Source organism: Synchiropus splendidus, chromosome 1 (genome assembly GCF_027744825.2).
Source record: "Synchiropus splendidus isolate RoL2022-P1 chromosome 1, RoL_Sspl_1.0, whole genome shotgun sequence".
Lineage (NCBI taxonomy): Eukaryota > Metazoa > Chordata > Actinopteri > Syngnathiformes > Callionymidae > Synchiropus > Synchiropus splendidus.
The window spans coordinates 1,949,380-1,972,110 of NC_071334.1; the positions used below are offsets into that span (position 1 = coordinate 1,949,380).

The 22,731-nt window shown below is 47.0% G+C and overlaps 1 protein-coding gene across 3 annotated transcripts; it reads right to left on the reverse strand.

Moving 5' to 3' along the window:
- Nucleotides 1-1,650: 1,650 nt before the first annotated feature.
- tut4 (terminal uridylyl transferase 4) lies at nucleotides 1,651-22,419 on the reverse strand. 3 transcript variants are annotated; one of them, XM_053853265.1, is made up of 30 exons: nucleotides 22,297-22,419; nucleotides 20,402-20,883; nucleotides 20,174-20,316; nucleotides 18,566-18,682; nucleotides 18,321-18,498; nucleotides 17,105-17,193; nucleotides 15,034-15,085; nucleotides 14,692-14,761; nucleotides 13,772-13,898; nucleotides 13,564-13,683; nucleotides 13,287-13,484; nucleotides 13,045-13,219; nucleotides 12,438-12,925; nucleotides 12,212-12,362; nucleotides 12,041-12,127; nucleotides 11,631-11,734; nucleotides 11,496-11,553; nucleotides 11,063-11,166; nucleotides 10,902-10,991; nucleotides 10,589-10,702; nucleotides 10,347-10,424; nucleotides 9,929-10,106; nucleotides 9,809-9,856; nucleotides 9,195-9,277; nucleotides 8,988-9,103; nucleotides 8,751-8,905; nucleotides 8,590-8,687; nucleotides 6,883-7,402; nucleotides 6,621-6,773; nucleotides 6,302-6,546 (listed from the first exon to the last, which is right to left on the reverse strand). In XM_053853265.1, exons 2-30 carry the CDS (start codon nucleotides 20,811-20,813, stop codon nucleotides 6,458-6,460), a joined length of 4,395 nt encoding a protein of 1,464 aa, XP_053709240.1. In that variant the 5' UTR covers nucleotides 20,814-20,883; nucleotides 22,297-22,419; the 3' UTR covers nucleotides 6,302-6,457. The 3 variants fall into 3 exon arrangements, with proteins under 3 accessions (XP_053709221.1, XP_053709240.1, XP_053709230.1); XM_053853246.1 differs by having other exon boundaries at nucleotides 1,651-6,546; nucleotides 6,621-7,402; XM_053853255.1 differs by having other exon boundaries at nucleotides 9,809-10,106.
- Between the last annotated feature and the right edge of the window lie 312 nt (nucleotides 22,420-22,731).

Sequence of the window (22,731 nt, forward strand, 5' to 3'; positions counted from 1 at the left end):
GCACGTGGCCGCAGTGCAGCTCGCGGACCCAAATCAACAGGTTGAGCCATGACGGCGAGGCGGCTGCTCAGAACCGCGGGAGGCACAGAGACTGTTGGATTGTGTGTTCTCATAGCACATTTAGTTATGATGTATATTCCTGTCGATGTGATGTCGTTTACCTTTATTGTGAAGCAACTCACCGGACATGCACATCTCTTCCTGTTTTTCGTATGACTTTACTTTTCATATGTACGTTTCTACTGAGCACGTGGGTTGTTGTTGAGAACTGAACGAGAAAACGGCAAGACGAGTGTGATACGAAGAGTAAAAGGGAAAATACAAAGTATTACTCTTTTATGGACGACCAGAACATTTTACTGATGACGACGGAAGATCGAGGAATAAGTGGTCTACGAGCAGAAACCGCAACAGAGACCACGCAGACCCACGACAGCCACATGTTCCCTGAGGAGCAGCCGTCACCTCGCTTATCAAAACAACAAAAAGGTGTTGGAGTCGCTGACCTCCCGCCGAGCACGCGCCTGTTCCTTCACACCTTCCTACTTCGTTTCAAGCGTCACGGTTCCCAGGACAAGCAGGTCTGCGACTAGCGCTTTCAAGGAGTGGGGGAGCAATTCTTGACAAAACACTACCCTCGTGGGAACCTTTTGTCTTGGTCCTCACGGGTCCACACCTCGATTTGAGGATGAAAACATCGTAATATTGGGTATGATTGGGTTTCACTTTGGTTCAGAGCCCTGGTTCAGGTGAGCCACATGTTTTGGATGTTTAGGTTAGGTTTATTATAGGAATACAAACAGGTGTGTGTGTGTGTGTGTACCTGCTCTCTGGGTCTCCATCTGCAGCAGGATCACCTTCCTTCCGTTGTTGGATAATACACCTCCTGTGTGTCTTCCACGCGTCCGCATAGCGGTGAAAGAAACCGAGTTAAAATGCAATAGAGTGTATCCCAGGACAGAGGAGTCTCATGGCCCGCACAGAGCCCCGGGTCAGCAACTCCGCCACACAAGTGAAGTGAGTGAGACTTGATGACGTCACGCGTAAAGACGGCGTGTCATTGGCTGCCGAACCAGCGGAGAAGAAATGGGCGGAGCCTATGTTGCGGTGATCGATGTGTCAGAGGTGTGAGGATGCTAACGTTAGCCTGGATGCTAGCCCACTGTTGTTTGTTCAGGAGAAATCCAAACCTACTGTGGAACATCCATGTTGCATTGTTCGTGTTGTGGGACACGGTGGAGCATTTGGCTGGCTGACGGGTGACACCAGAGGAAGGGAAGAGTGGTCCTGGCCACTAACATGTCCCTGTTGTCCTGTCCAACATGGTTGTGAAATCAGATCCTTTGGTGTTATGGGAATAATAATGTTCTACTTCTAAGTATGGGAATGAAGTTACCTTGTGTTATTGAATAAACTGCTTTATAATGCCTTGTCCAGTGAGAGAGCCAACAGACGCTGTTGGGTGAGGTCACCTCAGTCTGGCCCTGTACTGTATGTGTGGAGTGAGAGAGTCATGAAAGGCGGGAAGCACTATGGGAATTGTAGGAAATAGTTCGATGGCTTCGCCGTTAACTCTTCCTACCAATTGTGTCCGTTGTTCCAGGTGGTTGTCAATAAAGAAGCTTCAACATACCAATAATCAGTCTGGTTTATTCTCAGCGTAGCAAACAATCAGCCAAGGCAAAATACAGATCGATCCGGGCTCTTCTCTGGGTAGAGTCTGCAGCACAACAAGAGTCGTGACTTACAGGTCAGACACCAGTAGAAGCACACATCCAGATGACCACTCCTCCTTCTTATACTATTCGGGGTGTTGTCTTCAGTAACTTTCCACTTGGGTGTTGGCGGTTTCGAGGTGGCGGTTGCTGTTGTCCTTTTTGGTCGAGTCAGCGGGTCATCCTGGGTGCAGACGTCTGTTTCTCCATAGATTAGTCAACTTCTGTAAATCTGTAAATAATTCTGCACACGCTGCAAGCGTTTGATTAAGACATACTCACGTTGCAGAGACACATGCGCCATATGTCCCCTGTACTTCATTAGTATCACACAATATAATCAATCTATTCCCTTTAGAATAATGACCTATTATTACATAAATATAGGCATCAAGTTGTGTTCTTGAATGGAATTACTTTGCAATGTTTTGTTAAATAACAAACAGATTGAATTCAACAGATGCGGTGAGTAAGGGGAAGGTATCCTCACATTGGCCCCGTATCCATGAAAGAACATGTGGAGTGTGTTTTAAATGGCAACCAACCTTCTGGAGATCATCTACGGAGGTCGTGAACCAAATGACCAGGTGGAGAACGGACGCGTTGACAGAATCAGGCCACCAAAAGGATGGATTGGGTCATCTACACTTCGTCACCACTTGAGCCAAGGCGGAAGATACCTGAGCATTGAAGGTGTATATTCCCACACCACCTGCTGTGAGGACCAAGGAGCAATCGTTGAGCCGTTTAACCGCTGGACCGGTCCAATCCGCCTGATCTGATCCTGAGTTTGTGGGGGAAAGTATTTTTAACTTGGTTTCTTGATAGTTGTTCTTACGATTAAACGGACGTGTGGAAGATGCACTGAAGGTGTATTTTCCAACAGTGTCCTGGACATCTCTCCACACTTCATCTTCCCAGGTTTCAAGTCAGCTCCGGAGCTCCCTGGGTTTGAAGGGACCATTTCAAGTGGTGAAGGGCCAGTGAGGAGGAGTGGGACACGCCACACTGACACGTGACGTGCAGAGCCCAGTGTGAGGGGGAGAAATGGGACACACCTCTGGCCCTGACCCTTCTAACTCTCATTTCAGTTCATCTTGGGGTCTCCACTGTTTGGTCCTGGTCTCTTGAGGTCCAGGTTGCCATGGAGCCAAATCCCAGGTCTTTTGCCAACCCCCCTGGGTTTGGAGCGACGTTGATGAATCCTCTTGTTGTTGCCCATTTTGAATCTGTGAACTGATGACTGGGCTCCACTCCTCTGATTGGCTCGTCCCGTCTCTGCCTGGCTCCAGAATTCCTCCTCCTCATCCTCCTCACCCATCGCTGTCCCAGAGGTTCTGTATCTTGCACATTCCTTCACTTGGGGGAAGGTAGGTGCTTTTCCCCTGTTGGAAATACACCTCCCACGCGTCCGATCACTCGTGTGAATGACTCTACCAAGAAACCAACAAGTTATATCCAAGACATGTGTTCCTTGACAGAGGAGTCCAATACATGAGCAGAATTCTGGCCGTGTTTTAAGCACTGTGCAGTCAGTGCTTAAAACACTGACTGCACTGAGAGCAGCTGAAAGGTGTTTCTCCAGTGTGCAGTCTCATGCGAGTGCTCAGGTCATGTATCCTTCCAAACATTTTCTCCAAATAGGACAGAACAAAAGTCCTCAGCAGGATTTCACGTGTTGACTCAGTCCAGTCTTTGATGAACATTTCTGTCCACATCCAGATCAGATCAGATCAGTGATTCAGGATCATCTTTCTTCCCACTGACGTGAACCTCTGGAATCTTCACCGACCTCAAAACTGATTGAGTGTCTCTGGTGTCTCTCCAGTCCTCACTGTCATCAGTGTCAGAGTCAGAACAAGGCGACCTCTGGTGGTCAGGGAGGAGAGGTGTATCCAAGTCACTGGCTGCTTCTGCTCCTCCACAGGTGTCTCCATCAGCTTCTGTCTTCATGTGTTGAGTCCAGCTGCTGGTTGCTCCATCATCTTCACTCTTCACCTGGACAGGAGTGAGGGAGAACTGGGTGGCCTCTTCTTTGATTTGGTCTAGATCTTCTTCTGGTTCTTCTTTAATGAGAGGAGGTTCTTGTCCCTCCTGATCCAGACTGGAGCTGCACTCCTGCTGCTCAGTAGCAGCTTCTTCTTCTTTCATCACCAGCCGCTGCTGGACACCTGCAGGGACACACACACACACACCTGAGTAGTGGCGGCTGGTGGAACAACAACCTAGGAGGCGCTGAGAAAGTTTAACATTCAACAGATCTCAATACATTAAATTTAACACAAACGACAGCTAAAAGTTGCTTATTCATTGACACCGCTTCATATTATTCAGAATTTATGTTAGATATAGCATACAGAAAGTCAGGCAATACACACATTCAAATAGCAGTCAGACACAGAAGTGCTCTGCACAGGATTCATGAGTAAATATAAAAAAGAATTGTTAATAGTGCGCGAACATGAAACGGATTATTTCACAGTGTTTAGAAAATTCCGTGTCTTGTATCCTCTTTCAACATTGACGACTATAGTGATGAATAGTTTATTTTCACTTCACTCCAGCGACTCGACCCGCCAGTCGGCCTCACTTGACCCCTTGGCTGTGTCGTGAAACGCAGTACCGAGGCAGATGAAGTGATGTCAATCCTACTCAGCTCAGAGCGCAGGTCGAGTGCGCCCGAATATGGAGGGTTCATTGCCCTGGAGAGGAGCTACTGGGGGGACACACTGAAGAATGGAAGATCTTATTATTGATATGACATTCAACATGCTGAGGTGAGCTGTGAGGCGGCTCCCTCTACTGACCACTGCACCTGTCACTCGACTAGACTCGTACAACCTAACGTTCTGAGGATGCGGAGTCACCTGCGGCTGCACTGTCATTGTGAGTCACGCTCGATATATGTGACTATATATGAGAGAAAGCAGGCTCGGTGGAGGAGAGCTGAGGTTCAGGAGAGGAACAAAGAAGGCAGTGTGGGATCAGCAGAGACATTCGCTCAGTTATCAGCCGCCGCTTGAAGGAACCTTTCCACCTGTGGAGGACATTCCATCCGCCGGAGGATCCACGAACAAAGAGCACCAGGCCGCCCGAGCATTCTGGGAGAAGAAGGTTTTCTTTGACCTCATTTCCCCTCACCCGGAAATGAGGTCAAAGAAAACACCGTTACGAACCAGAGGAATGAAAGGGGTTGACATTATGTGATTGCAACAACATTGGTGAATATACATGTAGCTTCCGAAGATTAAAAACATAACGACAAAGTCAGAGAAACAAAAGGAACCGCGTGCGGGTGGAGGTTTGAGCTGGTCCAGCCCCAAATCTCCCGCCAGTGCAGGGGACAGTTCACAGATGGTGACAACTGAAATGGATCTGGTTTGTTCAAAGATTAACGCATGTAACTTTGTAATAAACTTTAAACCTCTCATTATACCATGTGCAGCTATTTCTCAGACCTTTGACTTGCATAACTTTCATCATCATTTTAACTACTGTGGGCCACTTAGAAACAAGAGCATCCCAACTGAAATCCCAACTCTTCCCTCCTCCAGAGTGGGAGTGTACCTGGATCACTCTGCAGGGCTCCTCTCCTTCTACAGCGTCACTGACACCATGACCCTCCTCCACAGAGTCCAGACCTCCTTCACTCAGCCTCTCCATGCTGGAGTCAATGTTTGGCTCAGGTCCAAGTGCACGTTTGTGAACCTGAAGTAGACAACAGTGTGGGAACCTTTGTGTCTCACCAGCTCTTCCTGAAGGGACCATAACCTCATTGATCTGATGGATGTGAAGTTGATTCTCCACTTGGGATCAGCTCCGCCATCACTGTGTGAACTCGGGAGCAAAGAGGAAATGGACGGTGACATGTGACCTAAAGTGCCTCCTTCAGCTTTCATGCTTCTCAAGACTTGTCTAAGAATGATGAGGCAGGTCTTTCAGCTGGAACAAGACTGTCCTCTCACCTTAGACCTAACTCAGATTCGGAGCAGGGTTGGCATCAGTGAGGTGCTGGAGCTCCCTGCACCTGGACACAGGTGTGATCTGAGGCAGCGGTGCGACCAAGACCAATCAGAGATGTGCTCACCAGCCACCGATGATGATGATGATGATGATGATGATGATGATGCTGCTGCTTGATTCTCATGCTCATGGCCTGACTGAGTTCAGTCAGACCCCAAGACTATGGCTGGCTGGCCACGTGTCCTGGCCAGTGGGTCGCTACAGACTCGATTTGTGCAGCAGCTGTAGGGCTCAACAAGAAGTCACCACGAGTCAGAGGACATTCAGACTCACAGGTGTTTGATAGTGCTGTGTCTCACCTCCAGCCGCAGCCAAACACTGAAGAAAAAGAAACACTGTTGTTTTTCTTTTTAATGTTTTCCTTTTTTTAAACCCGGCGTTTGGCACTACAATTTCCAGGTGACATGGTAGACTGTTTTAGAAACAAAAGTCTGCTTGAAAAAACCTTCATCTGTGGCAAGCAAAGTATGAATGTGGCTTAAAAAAAATAAAGGTTTGCCTTTTTTTTTGTCATTCTGCTTTTCTTTACACATAAAACACGTTTCAACCCCCCTAAAAAACAGGGGTATTAAAATAGTTATTTGTATCACAAATCAAAGTAATGGGGCCGAAGGAGGGAGCAAAAATAAAACCATAAAAACTGTACAAAATGATAAAATTCATTTTTAAAAACCCCGGTGGTGAAAAGATGCAGTACATCGCGCCGATCGTGAAACTTTTCACTTCTTCTGCTGGATAAAATTCAGGTTGACTGGGTGCCGGACGTGTGGCACCAGCGGGAAGCCTGGTCCGGGGTGCACCATGGATCCTGCCCACAGAGAGAGGAGTCACTGTGAGAGCCTGCGCGAGCCGCCGCACCACCTGGCTCGTCGGAAGACTCACCAGGTTGGAAGCCACTGTTCCCCTGCTGGATGAAGTTGTGGGGCATCCGGAAGGACCAGGACGAGGGGGGCAGAGAGTACTGGGACGTTTTGCTGTGCTCCCAGGTCCGAGAGCCTTGAGTCACACCAACAAACTGCGGCGGGTGAGTGGAATCTGCGGAGAGATGAGTGGGTTGAGAGGGGTGCGAGCACATCAGGTAGAGAGGAAGAGCTTTGGTGTGGGGGGAGAGAGACAGTGCCACCCAACATCACCCAGTGAATACCTGACTTGACCACGGAACCGTTCCCCATGAGTGACCCAGACTGTGCCAGGTGATTGTGCCAGTGTGAGTCCCGGCCCGAGCCACTCACGCCCAGCTGCCTCCCCGCCGGCTGAGCAAAGATGATGCTGGGGTCGTTGAGGTTCATGGGATTGGCGGCCGAGCTGGCCGGGGTGCCGTTACCCGCCGGCGGGCGAACCGCAAATCTGAAGCCGGGCGGGGAGGGTCCGGTGGGCGAGGACGAGGTCAGCACCGGGCCGTGGATGGGCCAGGAAGTGGCCGGGAGCTGCAGAGGGTGATGAGGCTGGGGCTGGTGAGAGGGCAGGAGGCCCAGCGTGGTGAGGGTCCCCGCGTGGTACTGGGCCGGGTGCTGGTTCGGGAAACCAAAGAGCGAGAGTGGGACCTGGTGATGCATGGGTTGCTTCTGGGAGGCGGAGGTCTTGCTGTGGGAGGACTGCGGAGAGCTGGAGGACGTCTGAGGGGTCGGCTGCGGGGAGTACGGCGGAGTCTGGCGTGTGTCCGACTGGGAACAAAGAACACAAGACCAGGTCACGGCCTCCTGGAGGTCAACGATCAACCGGCCGATTTATCTGTGGCGATATGTGCGTTTATCACGTCATCATGATCGGCCGATACATGATAGGCTTTCATATTAGTGTTATTATTATTTTAAATTTCAATGTAAAAATGACCAGACAAAGCAGGCATTTCTACTTGAAGCCCCGCCGTTCGAGCCGAGCTGGAGCTGCAGACATGAGAACTAGCCAGCCAGGATGCCGGTTGTTCAGCAGCACTTCTCCAACTGAGAAGCTGTTCGCAACGTGCGCACTGATGACTCAGACACAGCGTTCCAACATGACGATTGGCATCAAATCAGCGCGGCGAATTGGAGCGCTACCAAAAGGCTCATGAAAGAATGCTAACCTGCACTAACCACAGGCACACCAATGCTAATGGAGTTTACGGTTCTGTTGTTGAAGAGCAGAGGTGCGTCATCAGCAGCTAGTAGCACCTGGAGCCCAGTACTCCCTGGACATGCAGTCGATGACAAGAGGAGCAGCCTGTCAGGTTAGAAGCCATTTAACAAGGGAAGTTAACATTGGGGGTTGGATCGGTCAAACAGGGAATAAAGGTCATGAAGTGCTTAATATAAGCACTTGCCCTTTGTATTGCTTGTCATTCATTTGCATTAAAAGTGGCAATGTTTTCTATTCTATATTCTATAAGTCTCGTTCAGTATTAGTTATTTTGTAGCTAATTATTTCCGTATTTTTGTAATTAATCAAAAAAAGTGACTTTTGTGTGTGATTTAGTCGAGGAGGGGAAAAAAGAAAAAAAAAAAATCTAAAATCCGCATCAGCCTAAAAAAAAAAAAAAAAAAAAAGGGGGTGGGGGGGACAGGTGGAGTCCTTCCTTCTTCACTCACAGATGGTGTTATTGTCACGAATCATTAGTGTATCAGAGGATCTGACTGTACCACAGGGATGGGTGGCCTTCGGGTCACACAATGCTCTTGAAGTAGCTTGCAGGTGCCTGAAGGTTGGTGACCCCTGGTCTCTTGGACTTGAGACCAGGAGCTCGGATGCTACTTTGCTTAGCCACTCGGCAGCAGGGATACTATACAGTGTGCTCTGATGGAAGAGTCTCAAAGCAGCCACAGAATCCCAAACACTCATTTCGCGTGAGCAAGAAACCTCTGCGAGAACTCACACATTCCGAGGAGAGCCTGGTCCGGCCAGGTCCGCCTGAAGCCGTCTGGGGAACAGGGATGGACTGGGAGTTGGTGATGGTTCGTACCATGTGAGGAGCTGAGGGCAGGACGCATGTTAGCGACTGGTTCAACGCTTCAACTGCCAGTTGGGTCGTGATACCTGGGGGCCCTGAGGGTCGCTGTTTCAGGTGCCGGTACTCGGGACAGTCCCGCCTCACGTGTCCCATGTCACCGCACTGGAAGCACCGCCTGTCCTTCTGCTCCCGCTCGTCCTCCTTCACGTCCTCTTCCTTGTCGTTCTCCTTCTTCTTTATCCTGAGGAGAACATTACGACCACCAACTGAATGCTTCCCGACTGTTTCGAACCCAAACTGAAGCGTCAGGACACAAGGCAAACCTGCGTCTCTTTGGGCAGTCCTTCATGTAGTGCCCGATCTTCCCACAGATCCGGCAGCAACGGTCGTTAGGGGCCAACTCCCCGTCAGTCAACACTCTGGAGTCAAAGAAGTAGGCCTGCAGAGGGACACCACACACACACACACACACGTTCTGGCTAAGAAATGTGATCCAGACAAGACACAGAAGACGAGGCTCTGGAGTTTACCGCTTCATTTCCACAGATGGGGAAGAACGGCGTTCCAAACAACTTCCTCCCGTTGATGAACGCCTTCATGATGAAGTTGGTCACTGGAGCACAAACCATAGCAGAGGAGATAAAACAGATGACTCTTCTCCCCAGAAGCGGTGAGGGCCAACTTGGGCATCAAAACGGCAAAGCAGCAAAACTGAGACTGACAGATCATTTTGATTGTCAATTAAAGTCCCAGGCATCACAGGAAAAGTAAAATAAATAAACGTTCCAGATTCAAGAAACCATGTGCTGTCCATTATTTCTGGTGTCAGCCTTTGCAGGGATAATTATTAAAGAGTCTGGAGTACTCGGGTTGACGGAAGAATTCCCCAACATTTGCAGGACAAATACTGTGTCCAAGCTTACAGCCACCAGTCAGCACTCTTTCAACCACAGGAAATTCTGTCTCAAATGCCAGTTTACATGTTGTTCAGGGAAGAATGAAACCAACACCTAATTCAACAGATCGAACCACTGGTAAGCAGCTTCTGCTCATCATAACAGAGCAGAAATCAAAAGGGAAGCAAGGTACCAGAAGTCAAACATAATTTGGGAGGCTCAACGCCATCTCCGTCACGGCGACTCACTTTTGCGTGAAACTCCGGCGCCGAGATTGTGATTCAAATCGAAGGGATCTGCGGAAAGAGAGATGGAGTGAGTGAAGCTGCAGAAGCCAAACCAGTGCGAAACGTGGTCAGGGCTTTTACCCTCGATGGCGATGCATTTGCTGGTCCACTGCTTCTCGAAGGTGGTGAGTCGCTTCCTCTGGCGGATGCTGATGACGTGTTCCTTGAAGTCGAACTCCTCGGTGTAGAAGCGCAGCAGGCCCAGCCAAAGTTCCCCCACTGACTCTGTGTTGGGCTGCTGCTGTGACAGACGCTGGCGCTGCACCAAGACACGGGTCAGTTAGTCGGTGTGGTTCCAGTGGAGATAACTGGGACTTCAAAATGACAGTGGTTGAAACAACATAGCCACACGATTGGATCAGGCTTTTCGGTTGCCTCAGTTAAACCTCAAATGCAGACAGCAGCGGATCGTTTCTCAGCTCGTGCTCAGTGTTTCAACTTAACATTCCTTTTATCTGCCTCCAAATGAAACAGAAGTCCATTCATGGAAGGTTCTCACCAAGTTGTCCAGGTCATCAAAAAAGTAAGCGTTCCATCCATCCACCATCCTCTGGGGCGCAGTGTCGCCATCAAAGATCTGAATGAAAAACCAAAGCCACAACTCAGTATTCTGAGCCTGAAAATGATCCTCGACCCCGAGAACAAACACTTTCAAAACAGAACTATTTTCCCTGTCGGTACAGAACTTACAAAGTTATGACACATGTCATCGACATGAAGAGCCAAGATGAGATCAGTTACCTCCTGCAGGACGGGGATGACAGGCGGCTGTCTCTGCTGCAGGAAGTAAAGCACCATGAGGATGTAGGCGTACGAAGAAAGACTTCCTCTGGACGCATCGCCAATGTCGCAGCGCTACATCGGCACAGAGGACAATATTAGGCAGCTGACAAGTTTAGAAGCAGCAAGAGAGGCACGACCCAGTGTGTCATTACAACGGAGTTTTGTTTTTTGAGGTTTATTTTGAAGAAAACTATCTGTGCTGAATTATGGGGAAAAGATTGGAAAGAGGAAAATGGAAACATTTTGTGATGAAGTACTAAACAGCTCCTACCTTTGCAAAGAACTTCATCGTGAAGCCAAGGTACTGGACCCGAGTGTCCAGCGCTGCGTACGTTGCCAGCATTCTGGTGTTGTGTTGCGCCTGCAAGGAGAATTTTCTCTCAGGTTCAAAATAAGAGACGCAGGTGGAAGACCTCTCGGGTGCTGACTCACCAGAGTGTTGTAGAGGCTGATGTCACCCTCCAGTCCACTCTGTCTGTGTTCAAACTTCACTATAGGCACTTTGGCAGTTGTGATGGGCAGGATGTTCCTCAGACCTGGGGTTTAAGGAGTGACATCACATGAACGCAGAATAGCAAGGTCACTACTAAATAAAGAGATTCCTCTTTGTTATTTAGGTGTTCGGCTCTTCAGACAGTGTCTCTACAACCAAAGTCAGCAAATCCTTTTGAAAATCACGTTTAGCAAAGTGAATGTGGGAAACAGTGGGGGAATAAGAGTGAATCCTCAAAAGTAGGGCATCTCCAGGAAATCCCGACAGGCTGTTTGCCAAAAGCTTGACTGAAGGCGTACAATTCCCAGTGAAAGAATCATCTGCTCACAGGGCAGAACTGAAGTGTGGCTGAGTAAGGTGGCATTTGCTCACCGGTGTGCTTCTTCAGAACCTTGGCGAGACCTTCGATGATATCCTTAGAGTTCAGATTCTGTTCACAGGGGAAGAGACGGGTTTTGATCCTCACCTTCTTAACAGAATCGAAATGGATTCAAAAGTGTGCCGCACCTCGGCAGTCTCGTGTCCCTCCAGAGTCATGCAGATGTCCAGGTCGCTATCGTGGAAGCCGAAACCATTCTTGGAGGAGCCAAAGAGACACAACTTTGCTTTATCTGCAGACCAATCACAAACATGAAGCTTAAGTTTGAAGCTAGAGAGGAAGAAAAAAATCAAGAAATATTTGGATTTACATAATCCGACCAAAGCAGGACAAGAAAAGGACACGACCAGACAACAACCTGGTGGGACATTTAGGATGAGAAATCAGATCACATAAGCAGCAAACTGAGGGCCACAAAGCACATGGTGGTCAATGTTGGTGGGCCATAGACTTTTCTATGACCTTCAACCAAGTATTTATGATCTCATGAACAATATTAGTACTGGAAGCTCAGAAATGGTCTCGTGTTTCAACAAACCGTTGTACTCTTTTCTGATGAACCGTTCTAGACTGGCGAGGATCTGCTCTCTCTTCTGCTGCTCCACATGGGATGGTGATAGTTCATCTGGATGACAGGAAACCAGGAATTCAACATGACTGACACAGCACGCAGACTCATGATGCAGAGTTTTTAAAAAGTGACACTTACTGTAGCACAGCTCCGTCAGCCGGTCGAGAATGTCTCTGAACCGGTCGTTCATCGGGGGCAGCGGCTTCAGCTCAATCTTCTTGAAGTCTTCGGGACACTCGTCTTTCAGGTGACCATCACGCTTGCAGATGCTGCACACGACGGTCGGAGGCTGGACAACAGAGAGCCACGTAAGCCAACGCAGAGACCTATCCAAGTTAACGGAGACATTAGACATCACTATTACCTTCCCGCCCGTGAAGCTCATCTTGTCGAACACATAGTGCAGCTCCTCTGGTCTTCCAGACACAACACTAGCCTCTTTCTGGTCCTCTTTGTCGCTGTCCAGCAGCCCATTGGGAGAGAAAGAAGGCGTCCCTGGCTTGTCTCTGGAGTGCACCTCTTCACCGAGGGCCAGGTCCTTGAGTCCAGCCTCCAGGGTCTTCTTACCATCTAAACTGTCTTCATCGTCGCTCTCTGATGCCCCGTCGTCCATCACGACACGCTGCCCCTTCTGGGCGCTCTTTGCAACATTCCGACTGTTGCCGTCTTTCCTCACACACAGGGACTCTTTCCTCCCACTTCCCTCCTTTGGTTTTCCAGTTTTCGGGCTTTGTCCTCTTCTCTGTGGACAGGCGAAGTACTTGTACGCAGCACGGAATCTTTCCTGGATGTACTCGAACACCATTTGGCTGTTCAAGCTTCGTGCAACATTCCTCTTCAAGGCAAAAGGATCTTCACAAGAGAACAAGTCCTCTCTTGACATTGACCAACAATTTTGGAATCATTCTTGTTTTTTGAGAGCTAAAAAGAAAACATGCAGCACCTGTGGTGGCGACACACCAGGTTCTTACCTTCAATAGCGAGCCTGCGACGAGGCCAGTTCTTCATTTCTCGGGAGAGCAGCTCCTTCACTCGGATGCTGATGATGTATTCTTCCAGAGCAAACTCCAGTGTGTAAAAGCGCAGCAGCTCCAACCACAATTGTCCCAGTGACACGCCTTTGCCCATGTTCAACGTCAGCCGAGACTTGAGGAAGATGCATTGAGGATTAGAAGACAGCATTGACACAAACTTTAAGAGTGCTGGTGCTCACCAGGCCCACCACAGACTCTGTGTCCTCTGTTCTCCTGTGCTCCTGTTTAGCTCTGCCATCTCCCCGTGGGTCATTTCTATTCTCCCCTCCTCGTTCCTCTGTGGAGGCCGGAGGCCTGTGCTCCCATCGGACGAACATGTCCCGCGAGATTCCAGTGAGATGATACTCGTCCACATGCTTCAAATGAAAGCCTTCGATCTGAAATCATCAGTGGTGACACTCAAATCCAACAGATGTACGTGGTTTTTTCTATTTTTTCCCCCTCTTTTTCACTCACCCAGTGGCCAAGGTAGACAGGCAGGATGGGCTCTTTCCGCTGCTGCAGGAAGAAGATGACCATGAGGGCGAAGGAGTACGAGGGGATGCCACCTTCTGCTTGGCAATCAATATGGCACAGCTGCACATGAAGAGAAACATCGCTATTTCTGCTGATAACGCAGCTGTGTTCATCAGTCATCTACATGCATGAGAACTACGAGTCTCACCCTTGCCCAGTGGCGGAAGGCCATAACCAGCGGGACTAACCGAGGCTCCAGTTTAGCCAGGGTTGCCAGGTGATTGGTGGTGAGGCAAGCAACATCGTTCCCTGCACTCACTTTGCACAACAGCCCACTGAACACAAGGAGAGGGACAATAAGACAAGACTTCAAGCTCAAGACAAAACTACCGTGCCGCCAGACACCAAGCAATGTGCACAGAAATACTTCATCTACGCACACTGCTTTTGGTGCTCTCATCACACCCCAACAAAATGAGCACACACGCTCCACAAAGAACTCACAGATCATCCCAACACAAAAAAAAAAATCAGGATGATACTAAATAATACGGGAAGAAAGCTAAAAATATTTATCATGTAATGAGCAAACTCAATATTAGTGATCAAAATTAAAAAAAAAAAAGACAAACATAAGTAAAACAAGCTGAGAAAACTCAGTGCAAAACAAAATCTTCCAGTTATGGAAGCAAATTGCAGAACAATAATACAGTGATATGAAAAATCTTATCACTAAAAATGACTCTCTTCATTTGAAAGACATTCCCTGTCTTTAACAATTTGGTTCCATCATTGATCTTGATATACAAGACTGTACATCATAGAAAAACAAGAGACATGCTGACAATTAACCTATGAAACGATCAACTCATTTCACTACTGCATTTTGTACCATTTTTGTACCAAGCAGGCCACTTTAGCTCTTTAGCAAGGCTTTGTGACTGTAGACTTCTAAACTAATTTGGAAAACGGGCGTCTCACCGAAACAGGAAAATGCATGAGCCTGTTTATTGACCAATGTTGTTTGGTCAATCGTCTATTAATGGATTTTCTTTTTGCACTCCAAAACTGTACTTCACACATGTTAAACACACAAATGTTATCTTAATAGGAGGACAGCTCTCAAACCTCTTGACATCATGACAGAAAACGGCAGGAACTTTGGCATGGAAGTCCGACTCAACCTCGGAAAACTCAGCTGGAAACAAGAAACGGCCGTGTAAGGTCTAAGGCTGTGATGAATGCAAGACACACCTCTCAACATTACTGCAGACAAAGCATTATTTCAGAACTCTACATACGGTAAGGCAAAGTTAGTACAGAATAAGAAGCCAGTGTTGTTTGCATATGGTGTAAACTGCGCCACAAATGAAATGAATTATAACTGGATTCACAAATTCATAACTGAGAACATTTTACAAAAAGTAAAAAATAATCTCGTATTCCGCTAAAAGTACGACATATACTCACCGCAGTTCTTGAGGATTTCAAGTACTTGAATGAGGACCTCTGGTTGGGTCATCTGAAAGAATAAAAAGATTCATGTGAAGTGTTTAAGTGTGCGCTGCGACAATCCCTTTTTGTGGACAAACTTCCACAGCTGGGTGGGTCAGGCTCTAACCTGAGGACATTAGAGCACCCCCACCCGGCAGGTCATATCTTCTGTGTCCAGCAGGTGCCACTCTTGCATTCCACACGTCACGTATGACCTCAGATCTCAAATGTACAGTGGTTTTCGAACGTCCGGGACTTCCAGCAAATCGGAGTTCTAACAAAAATGTCGAGATTTTTTTGCTTCGGATTTCGAAAAAAAATCCAGAACTCGAACGCCTTCGGAAAAAAATGGACCGATCAGCTGACCACCGATCAGCTGAGCCACGACACAGCTTGTTATTGTGTATAACGCAGCCTCTGTATGCAGACGTGTCCCGTTAGCTCCATTTACTGACTGTTTTTTCTTCATGTTGAGGTGTAAAACCTTTCCTGTCTCCACACTGGACCGTGGTCGAGTGTCACAGGGGAGGTGCTGGAGCGCTCACTCCAGGGTTTGATGTCCTGTTGTGGGCTGGAGCTGGGACAGGGATGAGGCCAGTCTGGGACAGAGCGTGACTTGGTTTATGACTTGGTCACAGCCAAACTGCACAGAAGCGCACATTCAGAGCTGGACACGCACCGGGCACCTCTTCACTTCTGGAGAGACGTCACTCACTCGGCAACCCCTCCCACATGCAGCGGCCACACACATAGAGGAACAGCCACCTGCAGCAGACACTCGACATTCACTCCTACAAAAGACTAGTTTAAGGCTTGGAACGCATTAGTTCTTTTTCCATTCATTGTAATGGGAAAAAACGGTTCAGATTTCGAACAAATCGCTTCTCGAACGGCCGTCTGGAACGGACTGTGGTCGAGAACCCAGGTACCACTGTACTCAGTTTCGGCCACATATATGGCTGGGATTGTGGGCAATATTTAAAAACACTTTTTTCTCTGCTGTTTTCCCACATTGATTATGAAACAGAAAGTGGTCAGCAGCTGCAGTCGGGCGTGAAACCACTGTGAAACCAGATCAAAAATAAGGCTCAATTCAGACGCACTTGAACGACACCACAGAGCCTGAGTCAAAGCTAATAAGAGAGATTTCACTTTCTCGTCCTGCCTACAGACTGACATATGCAGTGTTAATAGTCAGACACAGTCATTCAAGTACTTGAAATCCACAGAACTACTTATGTCATCGGATGGAAACCTAACTTATTGAGCGTCTTCTGGAATGAAACGCCATGAAAATAAATCCTCCAGCATCTGAGCCATTTCTCTCGCAGCAGCTCGAACCAATCCTACATAAGCGGATCAAAGATTGGGGCAGTCGCATGGGTGGTTCTCATCATATCGAGAGAGACCACTGTTGAGTTTCTTGTGTTAAAAGTATAACTAAAACAACGATCATAAACTCTAGCTCACTTGGCTTTGGTGTTTCATGCAGCGTGGCGTTGCAGTCCATGTTCCATTTACACTTCAAAATGTGAATTACATATACTCACAAACATTGGATTGCCTGACTATTTAATTTTAATGAACGGCAATAGCGCAGTTTGTGGAACCCCTACCCTCTTCTGCTCAGTGTCGCCGCACATTTGGACCAAACAGAAAAAAACAAGGAAAACTTAACAGAACTCACTCTGAAACCCGCCATTCACTTCAGTCGGATCGTTCGCAAACACGTGCTTTTAGAGCCCGGGCTGAAAATCTCAAATCTTTCCTGAGCCGAACGCAAACTCTGGTGTGGGAGTGCTGCAGCGAAATGGGTCCCCACTGCAACACTTTCCCTCCGTGCACACACTGGATGTTGGCTACGGAAAAATTCACAATTCATTCATATCATAGAGAAAATAAAAAAGCACGCAGCCCACACAGCAGCAAGGTGACCTTCAGCAATAGAAAAGCAATTTAGCAGTCTTTTAGCAAGCATTGTGGTGTGTGCTGGAGTTCAAATTGTGGCATGCACAGGCCGACCTCGGAAAGAGGATGGCAGACTTACTGAGGAGGGGTAGGTGACATCGATGTTGATATCGCTGGTCTTGAAGGCAAATCGTGTGAGACATGAACCATAGAGACGAAGACTACAAGCTGGAAATAAAGAGAATTGATTTTTAGTGCAAAACATGGCATCTTATCTCCCTCTACGAGTTCTTTTTATTCCAGAGATGAGCATATTTGCAAGCAATATTCTTCGTCCCGAGATATGGACGAGGTCTTTCTGTGGGTTCTTTAAACCAGAACAATAAAATGTGGGATGCTGGAGATGCCTGGAAAAAAAAGACAGCCAGCGGTTTATAGCGGAGGAGGACGGAGGTATGAATGGAGTGACTCGAGCAGCGCTTTTGCCGTGAGAGAGGGTCAGGTGCGCAGCAGGAAATGGTGCAGTTTCACCTCATTTTTCCAGAGATTAGGGTAGGCGACATGATGACATTAAATCATGAAGTTGACATGGATTCCGTCACATTCTTTTTATACACCATAGGTCTATGTTGATGCACTGATTCAGCCGTCAGTCGCTGCAGCACTGCTCATGATATAGTACGGTGCTCCTCTTTCCGCACACTCTCACAGCAAAGAAGCCGGTCAATTGCACAACTTTCTGTTGTTATTAAACCCGACGCACCTCTAACTTGACCACACAACGTCACAATAGAACGATGGTGTGTTCCTTGTTGGTCCCATGATGTCACAGACTGTCTGCACAGCAGAGCTGGCATAGACTAGCTTGAAGTTTGATTTGTTGTTTAAACGTGGGCAAAAAAAATGCAGCACAAAATAAATGCGCACGAAAATGTAAAGAGTGAAAGAATGATTGTTGTTATGAAGAAAGTTGAAGCAAAGAATGTTAGATTTGTCTGGTGAATCTCCAGAATAAATTCACACGAAAGCGATTGTGATAAAATCGAAAACGTTATTTAAAGTAAAAAAAATAAATCATGACATATTTTGGCATATTGCTTGCACCTTTATGGAGACATTTTAAGACAATCAAATACATTTCCTGCAGTTTGTTTCAGCAAATATTGCAAAATAGCTGAGAGTCAGTAGTTTTTTTAAGAAATTAAAAGTGATTTTCTACAGGACTTTCAATGAAGGACAATGGCGCACTGGACTAGAGGATGATGGAGACAGGTGAAGGTGGAGGATTTGCTGCCAAAACCTCTGATAGGGAAAAAGATTTTTAAACTCAAATACTTAAGAATGGAGGCAGCTACCTGGCAGGTGTTTCTTGATGATCTCCTCCATCCTGCTGACCACAGTCGTCCGCACCAAGACGTCTTCCTCTGAGACGCCGTGCTGCCTCGCGGTTTCCAGGACGGCAGTGTCGACAGCCTTCAGCTGGGCAGCAGAGGGGGGCGGCAGAGAGCGCAGCTCGTTCACCTCCTGCTTTTCCTACAAGACAGCACGCGGTTTTCCTTCCTTTCCTAGTTTAAGGGGAGAGTTCCACGAGGAGACAAACCATGATGTTCTTCTTGTGCCGCTTCTCTTTGATGTGTTTGTGGGCTCCCTGGATGTTCTCAATGTGCACCGAACACAGCTTGCATAAGTACTGGAAGTTGGGATACTCGGGAGACTGCTGTGGAAACAGACCAGAGTTGCTGTTAGCGATAGAGGCCTGTGGAAAACACACGTTTCACCAGCAAAAATAATGAGGAAATTCATGTCTGTATAACTGCATTTACAAGAATATTGTTTATTCATGGTTGTACAGTCTGTGTTTCTTAATCTTGAGCATTGATTATTTGTTTTTCCCCACAAACTGATCCAACCAATCACGAGTGGCTCATATGCAAATCAAATATGGTGGACTGCTGTTTTCCGATCGTGTCCCCATGAGTGAGTAGCCTGGGCCGGGGAAAGGAGGAAGACTGCTACTTTAATTTGAGGAGAGACAGGCGGTGTGACAGAGGAGAGTGGTGTCCGGCAGGGGAGGCAAAGACACAGACCCGGGCCAGAGCAGAGGGAGGCAGCGGTTCCAAAGCACAACTTCAGCCAGGACTTGCTGCTCAGAAAACGTGGTACATCTTCACCACCATATGAGTCCACCTGATCCACCTTCATATCACTCTCTCACGTTCCCGCTAACAGGACCAGCGCCGTTTCATCCACACATTCCATTTCACTGGCTCTCCGGAGCAAAGCAGGCGAATCATTGTGGGTCACCCGAGCAACGATTCTGGACAATACAACTTAAGCTAAACGCTTGAATTCAAGATCCTGCTGAAGAGATTTTAGAGCAAGTCTGCTCAACTCTATTCAGTTTTATTAAATGGAAAGTTTTTCTTCGTTTTTTAATGTTTTCTTGAATCTCCTAATTATTTGTCAAGTCATTGAGATTGAGCAGATTTTTTAACCCTTGGTAACTATTGTTTAGCCACAGAAAAGCCTCTTCAAAGTCATGCGTCAGAAGTAACTGGTTCTTCTGGTATATTTAATACGCTCCGTCATCATGAAAATATGTCCAGTGCAATCTCAGTTGGTAATGTCATGGAAAAAGACTGATACCAGTTGGGCACTAGTGTTTTTCTATTTCTTACAGACAACTTTTTCAGTCACTCATGGTGTCAGTGAAAATTGACTTAAAGCCTCTACTGAGGGGAAAAAAAGACAGATCTGAAAAGAGAAAAATAAACTGTGAAGGGGAAAAAAGTCAAGCTAAAACACTAAGTGAGTCACATGAAGGAAAAAAGCACACACATGAAGTAGGAAATGACAAGAAAAAAAAATTAATGGTGGTGTGGAAAAATGAATCGTGTGTTCAGGTGGCGTTTTCACAGTCTTGACTTCATGCAGTCCTGTCATTAAATGAGCTGTTATGACGCAGGCCTTGTTTCTGAACAAGTCCAGTTGGGTTAATGAGGACAATTCTTTAACTGAAAATGACAACATTCTGAAGTGTAACAGACTGGGTTGCTAACAGCTAGCGTAACCAGCTACACCATACAGACAGAGTGATGGTTCCCATCACATGGTCCAGATGCTCGCCACACTCAATTGATTAGGACACACACTTAAGGAGAGAGGGACGACAACAATGTGAACATCGAGACCACAGTTTTGTTCTTACTTTCACCAGTCGGTGGATATAATCTCTGTAAAGTCGCTCCTCAGCCTGTCGGAGGCCCAACTGCTGCTCGGTCAGCGGCCCTTCGTCCGCAGTGGGACGTGCCCCATCTATGGACTGATGCATCGCTGCTGCAGGTTTCAGCCCTGGAAAAAAAAAAAAAAAAAACAATGCTGTTATCCAGCGAAATGCTCAGCATGGCACCAGTCAAAGTATCAGTTGCAGGCCCACCTTGACACTTTGCCGGGGTGACAATGGAGCCCTTGTTCTGCTGCGCGAGGCCTTTCTCAGGTGTACTGGGCACCACAGGAGAGCTGGTCTCTGTGGTTGTAGAGGGGCTGCTGTCAGGAGAGAGGGACGACAGGGATTCTGTTGCCTGCTGCTGTGGACCCGCCACTTTCCCTTTGCCCCGCTCTCCCGAACTGGCTCTTCCTGTCAGTCGAGTCACCCTAGTGGGTCGGCCTCTCTTCTTGTCCGGCGTTTCAGTGGATGTTTTTGGTCCCCGATTTCCCTGCTGGCCTATGTTATGCTCATCTTTTACAGGAAGTTCTCTGCAGCGGTTTAAAGATTTTGGGCTCTCTGCTTTCACTCCTCTTGGTTGAGACTGTTTAAAGGACTTGGCCGGACTTTTGGACGCGTCCATCCCTTCTTTGTGGGCTGGATTGAGCCTGGTGGAGAGAAGCCCACAGCACGATTACCAGGGAAGCCTAGAACTGTGACAAAACAAAAAAGGTAGCACCGCTTTATTACTCTCGAAAGCAACGGAAGGTCAGAAGGGGCTCAGCATAAACGTCGGACAAGGCCATGTCTCAAGTTTAAAGGTTGCTATAATAGGAAATTCTCCAATTTCATACACACAAATCACACAAACGATGACACACAGCTGTTTTTATAAGCTTTCATCCCACAGCAAAACCCCATTGCGTTCCATCCCACTTTCACCAGTTAAATGCCAGCGTGTGTCGTATTCTGATTTTATTGCCAGACGGGCAGGTAAGTACCTGCATTTCATGGCAGCGTGGAAGCTCAAAATGCTGGGGGAACATGCCACCGTAACCACCATGAACCCACAATTGGAGCTGATTCAATCCACTGTGGACTTATACATTTAGCTTGACTTAAATGACCAAAACCCATTTACATAAAAAAGAATTTCTCACACTTTTAGTGCCTATTTGTGGGTATTTCTATTTTTTAACTGGGAACTGGTCACATGACTCGACACATTACACTCACACAAAAACGATTTTTGTTCTAAGTCAACGCTTCAATACATTTGAATTTTCGCTGAGATGATCAATAAATGTATATATATTGCACATGTCTATATATCTGTATATATCTCTATTCTTTCATCATTGAGGGTAGTATTCCATAGCTGTGTTCCGAACAAGATAGGACCCCAGTTGTTCACTTGTCTTGAGCTTTTGTGACTTTACAGGCTTAAGAAAAAAACACTCCAGTATGAAAAATAAATTACCCAATATAACTCTTTGAAAAATAGTTGGGAGTGTTTTCTTGACTGCGTTCATCTTGTAAGGAGAACAAGTGAGTCCATCATTTTGAAATAATGTGCATGAACGCAGAAAGCTAATCTCCATCAGAATTACAGTTCAGACAGTTGCTCTCAGAAAGTATATACAAAAGGAACTTCAATCAAAAGCATTTGTACACGTCCGTTTCTCCACATAAATGAAGCACTTCCAATCGTTTGCTCCTTATTGAAAGAGCGTGAAGTTTCGTTTGCTAGTAATTGCAAAGTAAGTTTCGATTTCCTCTCAACTAATAAGCGAAACACAGACTTAGGAAATAACACCAGTGCTCACCATCAAGTGGACTTCAAAACACAATTACAGGGACAACACCGACTTTCTCACGAGCCCCAAACTTCACCATTTAAACATCAAAAATACCTTGCAATAGTACGTTAAGTCCAGTGCGCTTTTAAAGAAAGCTTTGGTTTCAATACTTTCACAATTCGCGTCTTTGCAAGCTAGGTAGCATTAGCCGCTGTAGCAGGCTAACGGATAAATAACACACTAAACACACAACTAAGTCGGGTTGGGGGACAACAAAGTCGACATACATACATACATATAGAAGAGAGAATTCGTTTATTAACTTACAATAGCAGTGTGACGTTGATTCCGAGTTGGTCTTTAGTTCAGTTCTACATGGTGTTTTTAAATTGGACGGCCCAGTTCAAAACAGCAGCCTCAGACGCCATGACCAGTCTAACTTCTTCTTCGCTTTGTATTTTAACGCCCTCGAGTGAGCACGGCGATGAAGCGACACTAACTGGCTAAGAAGAGAACTGCACACCCACCAGAAAATCAAGCTATTTTATTTTTAATGTACTTTTGAGTTTGTGAATTTTTTTCTTCTTTTCTGAAGTTTGGAATTTTCTAGACTCACCATTTGTCAGGATTTCATGTCAGCCACCCACAGCTTCACTGCTGAAATGATGACCTCAAAGCACGCGCTCAGCGTCTTTGAGCTCCCTCATCTGGTTTACTTTACCTGGCTTTGGTTAATAATGTCTCAATGAACCTCGAGTTGAG